This window comes from Ricinus communis, chromosome 8, assembly GCF_019578655.1.
Source record: "Ricinus communis isolate WT05 ecotype wild-type chromosome 8, ASM1957865v1, whole genome shotgun sequence".
NCBI classification, from domain to species: Eukaryota; Viridiplantae; Streptophyta; class Magnoliopsida; order Malpighiales; family Euphorbiaceae; genus Ricinus; species Ricinus communis.
This window is the reverse complement of record NC_063263.1, coordinates 22,380,317-22,390,509: the sequence shown is the minus strand read 5'-3', so window position 1 is coordinate 22,390,509 and position 10,193 is coordinate 22,380,317. Positions and strand designations below refer to the sequence as shown.

The following is a 10,193-nucleotide window of genomic DNA, read 5'->3' as shown; positions in this document are numbered from 1 at the left end:
TATTTTACAAAATAATATTAAATATTAAATTTTTTAAATTATATTATATTATTAAATGTTAAATTTTTTATTAAATTATATTTATTAATTTAATTTTATAATCAAAATAATAATAACGGTCATATAACGCTTAGTTTAAATAAAATATATAATAATATAAAGTCTTATATAAATCAACATCTAATCTATATACTAATTATCAAAAAAATTTAAAATAAAAAATCTAATTTTTTATTAAATAAATAATAACATTCAAATTACTAATATTTCAGCTGCAAGGAGACCAAAAACTATTACATTCTAAATTACAAAAGCCCTATTTGTCTAACCCAATTTCTTGAGTCGCCGCCCTCCTCCTCCATCAAATTCTGTCACGTTTCCAGCCGTCCTCCTCCATTTTCTGTCACGACTCTGCTGCCTCCTCCTCCATTCTCTGTCAAGACTCAGCCGCCCTCCTCCTCACCCCGGTCCCCTCCTCCTTCAGCCGTCATTTTCTTTGGCGAGTTATTGACACAGGTAAGCAGCTCTTTCTCTCTTCGGGTTCTTTGCATTTGTTTTTTTTTTCTTTTTTGCGTTTTTTCTTTCTGTTTTTTTTTTTTTTTTTTTTTTTGTGTTTTTGCACATATTGTTCTCTCTAATATGCTTGTACAGTTCACGTTGAACTATTGTTGATTGTGCTACTGTTATTATTGTGTTAATTAAGGATACTTAGTAAATTAAAAATGCATGTCCTGTGGTTGATTTACTAAGTTGGTTACTTTTGCTGTTATTGAGGTGCTGATAAGAGAGGTTCCATCTGTCTTATTGTTACACATTCAATCCACATAGCACCTCTTTCTCTCTTCATCTTTCTTGCTGCAAGGAATTATAGAATCTCCATTCTTTTTTCAACTGCTCCATTTGATTGTCTATTTTGTGAAATTCAGGTTGTATGTCATGCTCATATTTATGATCTTGCTATTTACCATTACTTTGTTGTTAAGACATTACAAAAATGATAACATTCTGCAATTCCAGTAATATTTACACTTTGAAATCTGAACCCAAGTCCTGGGAAAATCATCAAATTGCTGCCTGCTTGTTTTCTCAGAAGAATCTGAGTACTAGTTTTACCTTATGTTTGTTTGAAAAATTGAAATTAATCATGGTTTTGGATGAATTGCTGATCTTTTCTCTTATTTTTCTTTTTTGTTTTGTTTCACTATGTGACTTGTATGTTTTAGTGGTTGCTGATTTAGTTTACAAGTTTCAGCTTTTCTTATTCTTTAGTTTCTTCCTTTTTTTTTTTTTAAAAAAAAGAAGAAAAGAAAATGAGATCGTACAATTGTAGCACCCCTTCATTGGTGAACACAAAATTTGCTTTTGGAACAGTTGCCAAATGCCTGAAAGTGAAACCATGAGTACCCATTGTCGCCATTTCTAGTAATAATTTCCTTCAATTATTATCAGTTCCATCTTCTCTTTTATTTTTTTTTCTTTTCATGACCCAACAATAATTTTGTTATGCAAGTCAAAGGCTGCCAAGGATGGTAATTGATATATAGGATACAGAATCCCATTCTAAATAGGCTTCCTAGATTTTAAGAACTTATAGTTAGGAAGTTCTTATAAGAGTCAATTATAAAGGTTTCCTAGATTAGAAGAACTTATAATTAGGAAGTTTTCATAGGACTAAATTATAGCTTTCCTATTTCTATGTAACTTTCCTACTTCTGTGTAATAAGCTAGTCCTATTTAAAGGACGTAAGAAATAAAAGGAAAACAAGTGGAATTTTCTACAAACCTAAGGTTTCAAGCTACCTTCTAACGAGCCTGAGTAATTCAAACATAATAGGTCGAACAAGGAGTAAGAACAAAGGAAAAGCCTTACAGGGTTTTCCGATCAATCGCCCCATGACACGATCCTTATCTCGCAGTCATAATAGATTTACATCTCCTCAATTCAACCCTTTACAAATTGGTTATTCATATATAATAATGCCTTTATTTAATTTGATGAAGAGAGAAAGAGGTGCTATGTAAACTCAAACTCTATATAGTATTTGCATCTTTACATTTATTCTTTAAATTTACTAATTTACTAATACTATTATATTATAGTATTATTATAATAGTATAATAATAGTTATAATAATCGCCCTGGAATATCGAGCATAGCTGTTCACAAATATGATCTAGATATTGTGTATCAAGAACGACATAAAATGCAAATATAGTCGAATGGTAAAATTTCTCTTTGCTAAAGAGAAGATGTGGGTTCGATTCCCCCTCTTCGCCTAAGCCCAAGGTAAGATGATTTTTTAAATAGGATAAACGATTCAGTTTAGTTGACTATGATAGTATAGTGTTTCTATCCCCTATCTTTTTTCTTTTCTTTTCCCCCTATTTTTACAGGACAATTAAGGAGTTTAGAATACATTAATGGTGCAAGTAAAAGTTTGATTATTCAGAAGTTTCAGATTATTGCAAGTTGCCTTATATCACTTGGTTTAATTATTATGGAGCTTGCTGTATTCTAATTTGCTACTGTTAATGTTGTTTCCTAATTTGCTACTATAGAGTATGTTGAATCTTTTTATTATCAAGAACTTGGTTTAATTATTTAGGTTTTGGAATTCAGATGCATATTTTGCTTTTTGTATAATTTATTTACAATTGTAAGATTTACAACTACATATTTAATTAGCTTGAGCTTGCTTAACGAGCTTGTTTATGAGCCGAATTTGAGCATGCTTAACGAGCTTGAATTCGAGCAGAGTTTGAGTTTAACTCGTTTATATAAAATATTGATAATGAGCCGAGCTCGAGTTTAGCTCATTTATATGTGGTATCAAGCTAATTATGAGCTGAACTCGAACTGAGCTTGAACATCTTAATTTTGAAATGAGTTGAGCTTGAGCTCTAAAATATAAGTTAATTTTTCATGAGCTGAGCCTGAGCATTGAAAAGCTCGGTTTGGCTCAGCATGTTTGGATGCCCTACATTCTCTAGTAGCAGAAATGAGGTTTTTGTATTTTGTATCGAATTGGGTTATTATCATATGTTTAAATTCCTTTTTTCTTATTATTTTATCTTTGAGGTTAATTTTGTACGACCACTCTCTTTAATTTTTATTTCTGAATTTGAAGTTGATTGTACTATTATTTCTTCTTGGAATTTTCTCTCTGTCTGCATGTGGTTTTCTTACACTTTGGACCTGCATGGCATAATTTGGTGGTTCAATCCTAAATCTGCCTAAACCTATATAATTTAATTGTTTCCCTGTCAAATCTTTTAATTGAGACCGTGCATGACCTTGACTCGTTTCCTTATTGCCTTTTGTAATGAGATATGTAGGATGTACTGATCATCATGGAAATTTATTAATTAAATTTTATTGATATTATTTGCAGTTGCAGATTATTGTAACTTTGTTGATTGCTCAAAAACACTCATTTTAGAATATATTTTATTTTGACAGCATGTCAAATCTAATTGAGGACATTAAGGAGTTTAGAATATGTTAATGATGCAAGTAAAAGTTCAACTTTTCAAAAGTTTCAGATCATTGTAGGATGCCTTATATCACTTGTGTTGTTACTTGTTGTTATAGGAATCTTCCTAACTTGGAAATTCTATGTCAATATCAATATAGATAAATCTATAGAGTTTGTTGTTTGTAAATTGCTGCTTTGGAGTTTGTTAAAATCTCATTCTTAATCAAGAACTTGGTTTAATTACTTAGTCTTTTAGGATTTAAATACATATGTTGCATTTGGATGTAATTTGTTTATAACTGTATGATTTATGGATAGTTGTTGAGCTCAAGCTTACAAGCTTTATTTTGAGCTTGTATATAACTGTATGATTTATGGATAGTTGTTGAGCTCAAGCTTACAAGCTTAATTTTGAGCTTGTATACAAGCTGAGCTTGAGTTTAGCTTGTTTATATGAAAATGCCGAGCTAATGACGATCGAGCTCGAGCTCTAAAATATTAAAATTAATTGAGCAGAACATTAAAAAGTTCAGCTCGTTTCGGCACATTTTCACCCGTATGGGAATATGAATGCATTTGCTTAAAACTAACACTCGATATCAGTGAAGAAGAAAAGAGTTACATAAGAAGAAGGAGAAAGATGGAGATAGATTTAGGGAAGATTCCGTTTGGCATGGATTTCCATCCTCAGGATCAAATGGTGGCTGCTGCTCTCATTACTGGCCACCTTCATCTGTTAGTCTATATTTTCTTATTGTTACTCTCTTCTTATGAGTTACTTATCCTTATGCTTAATATTGATCTTAGTTTTCTTTTTATTCTTTGTACAGCTATCGATACAGTTCCGATTCCTCCCCTCAACGGTACATTTTATTCATCTGAACATATGTTCCTGTTTTTCCCGATTACCCAGTTTAATCGAATTGTACATAATTGGTAATGTTTGTTGAAGATTGTTGGAAGTTCAAGCACATAGTGACTCATGTAGAGCTGTTCGGTTCATCAACGGTGGCCAGGGTATCGCACTTTTGTTTAATTTGTGGCTTTATTTATTTCTTTTATTCAATTTATTATTTTCTTTTAAAAGACATGGTGGTTGAAATTTCTAACTCTGTGCGTGATGGTTCAGCTTTGTTGTCTGCTTCAAGTGATCGCTCTATTCTGGCAACTGATGTAGAAACTGGTTCACCAATTGGTCGTGTTGAGAGTGCTCATGAGTATGCCTATATTTCTCATATCTTAAGCTTGCATTTTGCTCTTTTATTCTTGTATTGTAATGTGCTCTTTTGCAGGGATGCCATTTTTAGTTTGATCAATCTCACAGAGTCAACCATTGCTACCGGGGATGATCAAGGGTGTATTAAGGTTGCTGTATTTTATTTCTTTTCATGATTTGTTTCTTACAAATCCTCTCTCCCTTTTAAGCTTATGCAATTATTGTCATGTAACCTCAATTCTTGGAACTATCTTTTCTTCATTGTAGGTGTGGGATACCAGGCAACGTTCTTGTTGTAATACCTTCAGTGCCCATGAAGACTATGTTTCAGATATGACTTTTGCATCCGATTCTATGAAACTCCTAGGAACAAGGTATTCAATGGTGCAACTAGTTTATATCCCTTTTAATGCTACTAATGTACATGTATGTTTTTGCCTTTAAGATGCTTAGGCAATTTGGGATTATCATTATAATAACAGATGCTATTTTGAGACTGGAGGGCCAAATTAGCCCATAAAGTCAATCCTTGATACTCAATGTTGCCCCTGAAGTATATTTAGAGTCTGTCAATCCCCTGATGTATGTGATTTTGGTTATCACCCCAATAGTTAACTGTATTCAAAACTGAATTATTTGGCCCTTTGGCCTGATTTTATTGACAATCTGTTATTCCCTTTATATGTTATATATGGATTTGGAAATACTTTTTGGAAGCCTTCTGTGATGTTGCTAGTCTTTCAGTTAAATATACTCTTCAATGTTATTTCAATCTCCCATGCTACCACTTTCTGTTTCGTCTTTGAAAAGACTTGTTGATGAATTATTTCACCATAAGTATACAAGTGGATTTGCAATTTTCTCTTATATATGGGATTTATTCTCTTCCTTTTTATTTTTTTCCTCCTTTCCAATATTGTAATTTGAGGTAAAACTCAAGAAGTTCCCTTTTGCATTTTTTAGCGGAGATGGGACTCTTTCTGTTTGCAACCTTCGAAGTAATAAAGTAAGGTGCTTTTTTATAATCAAAGGATATGTTGGGGGAGAATTTGCAAATTTCTTATTATGGTTTAGTTTGTTCTATGTTTTTTATAGGTGCAAACTCGATCTGAATTTTCTGAAGAAGAGCTACTGTCTGTTGCTATTATGAAGGTAATGTTGAAAGCAGATATGTAGGTGGTCATGTATTTGGTGAATAAGATGTACATATCAGGGAAGAAAGGATGAAGATACATTACAAAAGGGTTAAGAAAATTCTCACTCCACAAGAGTTATTCACTCTTGTGCACAGGGAAATGGTGACTAAGTAGCCATCTTCTATGTTTTATTCCGATGCTGATTTTACCTGCAACAGCGAATTTTAATTGTGAAAGTCATTCTAAAGAGAAATGGCCAAAGGATAATTTTCATTGATAGCTATGGTATTTCTTGTTTTCTGACCTGTAAGTTTTTGTGGCCAGAATGGTCGCAAAGTTATTTGTGGATCACAAAATGGAACGCTGTTATTGTATTCATGGGGGTTTTTCAAGGATTGCAGGTATTTTTTGGAACAAGTATGAAACTAAAAACTTAAAAAGGACTTTTGGAAACAATTTGTTTCCATGTAGTAAAGAGTTTCAGTTGAAATTTCTCTCTCAATATATGCTTGTTGATTTCTTGCTTACTAAAATGTCCTAAAATATTCTTTTGATTTCCAGTGATCGCTTTGTTGGTCTCTCTCCAAATTCTGTTGATGCTTTGTTGAAGGTGAGTAAATTTCATATATGTATATATACACACACACACACACACACACACATGTTAGCCTTCTTTGTTTTAGCCATGCAGGATTTGTTTTACAGAAACATGTAAAACTTTTTCTTATAGCTTGATGAAGATAGAGTCATTACTGGATCTGAGAATGGACTCATCAGGTGAGAATGTTGCACATAAGGGCATTCTCACACTTGAATTGCATCATACTTCTTTTATTACTTCTCTTTTCTGACTTTATTTTATTTTAATATGCTCAGTCTGGTAGGCATTTTACCCAACAGAATCATCCAACCACTTGCTGAGCATTCAGAATATCCCATTGAGCGCCTTGGTACTATATATCCCTTATGAGGAACTTTACATAAGCTGTATTTGCCTGTAACATGATTGATCTAATCTGAGTTTCAGTTCTTATACTATGATTGATTCTCACCTCTTGATTTTGGCATTGTGCCAGTCAGTGCTACACAGCATCTATCTATATAATAATGTTCAAATCAGTGACTTTTCGTATCTGTATTATTTTCTTCTTTATCTGATTATTGTTTCTTATCATAACAAGCTTGTTTGAGAAGTAGTTTTGTTCTTTGTAGCTTTTTCTCATGACAGAAAATTTCTCGGCAGTATATCGCATGACCAAATGTTGAAGGTGCATGAGAACACCCACATCCATTTACATTTGTTCAAGTTGCATTTTTTCTCAAGTGTTCTGACTCAACCTCTGTGTACAATGATTCAGCTTTGGGATTTAGATGATTTATTGCAAAATTCTGGAGATACTCAAAAGGACCAAGATGTTGTGAATGACAGTGATAGTGATGGCATGGATGTTGATGTTGATGTTGATGTTAATCCTCCAAAATCTAAAAGAGGTACACTAAATGTGCTCCTTTTTCTTTCAGTTCATTTGAAAAACAACTATCTTCTGGATTATCTGAGACTTATAGATGATCATGGTTTGTGAATTTTAAGAATACTCTTGGGTAACCTAAACTTAAATTGCATAATGGTGCAGCCAGAGTGTTGCTCTCTTTAAATATTAATTCAATCACTCAACGTCAATCCATTTTATTTGGTAATTGAGAAAATTGTAATTGTTAGAAAGAATTGGATAAACCAAATCATTTCCTGGAAATAGCTTATCAGATTTCCTATGTCTTTTGAGTCTTTAAAGCAAACATGACTGACAGAATAGCTACATGACTGACAGAATACCTAATGCCAATGATGGTATTCTGCCTGCTGGCTAATTAGCACTTGACAAGGTTTCCTTTTATAAGGATATACATAAATGTACCTTTCATATACTTGAATGCCAATGGATGTCACGTCTGACTTTAAAGATGAATTCTGTTGTGACTTCTCATAGGAGAAAACTTCTTGTGCTGACTTGTAGGATTTGAGGACAATTGAATATGTTGAGATGATTTTTTCCATCGACTCTTTTTTCTTTATCTTGAAAAGAAAGGTTTAGTACTATTATGATCTTCATATATTACTCGCAGCTTTGTTTCTAGCTGCATATTCATCTTTTTAAGCCTCTTTAGACATATATTTTCTTGTACGTGTCATTTGTTGGTTTAATGCATGCCATTCAGTTTTCTTACAAGTCACTAGCTTTTTACGTACTTGCTTCTCAATGTTAATAAACTAGCGAATGAAACCTCATATATACAATTTACAATTGATAAATGGATGCATAAATATTTAAGAGGCTTAGTTGCCAAAAAAGTAATGTCTTTGAATTGTTATCAAATCTAGCATGTAGTTTTTAAATTTTCAATTTCAATATCCCATTACTAAAATTCTGTCGTTTAAACACATAAGATTAGTAACACTCCAAAGTTAAGACAAGAAGACTATTAATTTTTTGTGCTTAAGCAGTACTATTTTTGTAATGGAATGAGTCAACAACTCTAATGTTGACTCAACTCTTTTTTGTTATGGCTGGAGTTCAAGCCACGTCAGTAAATTTGGTGGATAATTTTACTGAAGGCTAAATTGAAATCAACAGTTAAAATATGGAACTGAAATTAAAAACATAAAAACTGCATACTAGATTTAATAACAAATGCAAAGTACAAGATTTTTTATAGCAATTAACCCAATATTAAATTCCATTGGCCCTACTAGGTGAAAATAAAGTTTTCAGTATCCAGTCTCATTTCAGTAGAGTTAGTAACTTTATTTGTAAATACAATCCTAGGTTAAAATCATATGAGAACAAATTTTAACTCTTGATGCCCTGACAACAAGATTGGCTAAGCCACATTTGGTCACCTCAAGAACAACTTTGCATTTGTCATTATGGATAAATCTTTATGGGAAAGATAATCGGGTTACATTTCTATATGAAATATCAATGATACATTTATGAGTAAGTGAGGGGTGTAAGAATTATAATTTAACCATCTTATCCTATAGTTGATGCGTTTTTTTAAAGCAATACTAGATCTTCACAGAGTCCTACTAGAATTGGAAAAAAGAAAACAGATCCGTGAGAAAGATCAGTAGCAGAAAGATCGGAAAAAAAAATTGAAGTGTTATCTGTTGGATTAGGATTGTATGTAAGATTAGGTATTCATGGAATGAGATCAATCATTCCAATCATGATGGGTGACATCAATTTTACACATGAGCACTGCTTGTGGAGTATTTATATAAAATTACATGTCGGATACTAATAATTCTAATGGCTTACTGTTTCAGTCTGAGAGGTTTAATTTTTTAGCAATCCATGTAAAGGTAAAAGAAATGATTTGAAATGCTTTCATGTAAATTTGGTCATCGCTCTGTCCATAATTTTATATATGGTATAGATAGATAAAACACCAAATGTTGAAATGTAATTTAAGTTTCTGCTGCATTTGGTAATGTTCCTAATAATTGCAGGGAGCAAGAGAAGAAATGGGCAACCTAATAGCAGTACAAGTAGCTTTTTTGCGGACTTATAGGAGGATGGTAGTATTACTTCTTCAGAGTTTCTATCTTTACTTTGATATAATTGGTGTCACAGCAGAAATTTTAATATCCGCTGATCAAGCGGCCGGAAACCGTGATTTGGCTAGGAGAAGAGGCGAGGCAATTTTGATCACCTGGTAGATGTCTTTTAGATATTTTTGGCTTGTTGTATTGAAGGTTGATATATATTTTACTTGTACATATATGCATTTCTCCAGGAACTCAGTATTAAAAATTCTGGAGCAATGTAGTAAGAGATTGCAAATGGTGACTTGTGTAAATGCGAACCTTGGCAATTAAAGGGATGCATTGTTTCTCACCCTCTCTCTCTCTCTCTCTCTCTCTCTCTCTCTCTCTCTCTCTCTGCATGTGTGCGCTAAAAACAATCACTTATGATGCTCGACTGCTTGTCGGTACTACTTTATTTTGAAACTTTTGCCCGACTAAATCAGGGCAATCATCAGTATTTAATTTGCTTCATGGCATTAAACGAAACAAGAAAATGAGATTTATTTTCTGGGTTGATCAAGTAACATGGCTGAGCTTTTTCCTTTATTTAAATATAGATTTTCCGTTTTCCTTTCCCACCCTTTTGGCCCCTATTCTTTTTCGTTGGCCTGAACTCACATTTTGTATGATGCTAACATGGCAGCATTGCTGCTGGTTCGATGTGATTCAGACGATATAAAATAACTCATAGAAGTTGAAATAACTTCACGAGATGTGTGAAGATGCATCTAACTTTTACTGACGTCCTTATTAAACTAAATTTCTTATTATTTTTA

The 10,193-nt window shown here is 32.7% G+C and overlaps 1 protein-coding gene across 2 annotated transcripts; it reads left to right on the top strand.

Moving 5' to 3' along the window:
• Window positions 1–287: 287 nt before the first annotated feature.
• On the top strand, window positions 288–9,727 carry LOC107262020 (WD repeat-containing protein 55). Of its 2 annotated transcripts, none has more exons than XM_015725137.2 (16): window positions 288–516; window positions 4,085–4,211; window positions 4,307–4,339; window positions 4,429–4,493; window positions 4,606–4,693; window positions 4,769–4,841; window positions 4,960–5,066; window positions 5,656–5,698; window positions 5,788–5,844; window positions 6,153–6,229; window positions 6,390–6,438; window positions 6,559–6,605; window positions 6,705–6,778; window positions 7,041–7,096; window positions 7,187–7,319; window positions 9,340–9,727. In XM_015725137.2, exons 2-16 carry the CDS (start codon window positions 4,117–4,119, stop codon window positions 9,399–9,401), a joined length of 1,059 nt encoding a protein of 352 aa, XP_015580623.1. In that variant the 5' UTR covers window positions 288–516; window positions 4,085–4,116; the 3' UTR covers window positions 9,402–9,727. The 2 variants fall into 2 exon arrangements, with proteins under 2 accessions (XP_015580623.1, XP_015580621.1); XM_015725135.2 differs by having other exon boundaries at window positions 4,080–4,211.
• The last annotated feature ends 466 nt before the right edge of the window (window positions 9,728–10,193 follow it).

What these genes read in the sequence shown, in the direction of transcription:
- LOC107262020 (XM_015725137.2), top strand. Translation starts at nt 4,117, where the DNA reads ATGGAGATAGATTTAGGGAAGATTCCGTTTGGCATGGATTTCCATCCT. An exon ending in ATTACTGGCCACCTTCATCT is followed by an intron (nt 4,212 to 4,306) that starts GTTAGTCTATAT and finishes TTCTTTGTACAG; the next exon opens with CTATCGATACAGTTCCGATT. An exon ending in CGTGTTGAGAGTGCTCATGA is followed by an intron (nt 4,694 to 4,768) that starts GTATGCCTATAT and finishes GCTCTTTTGCAG; the next exon opens with GGATGCCATTTTTAGTTTGA.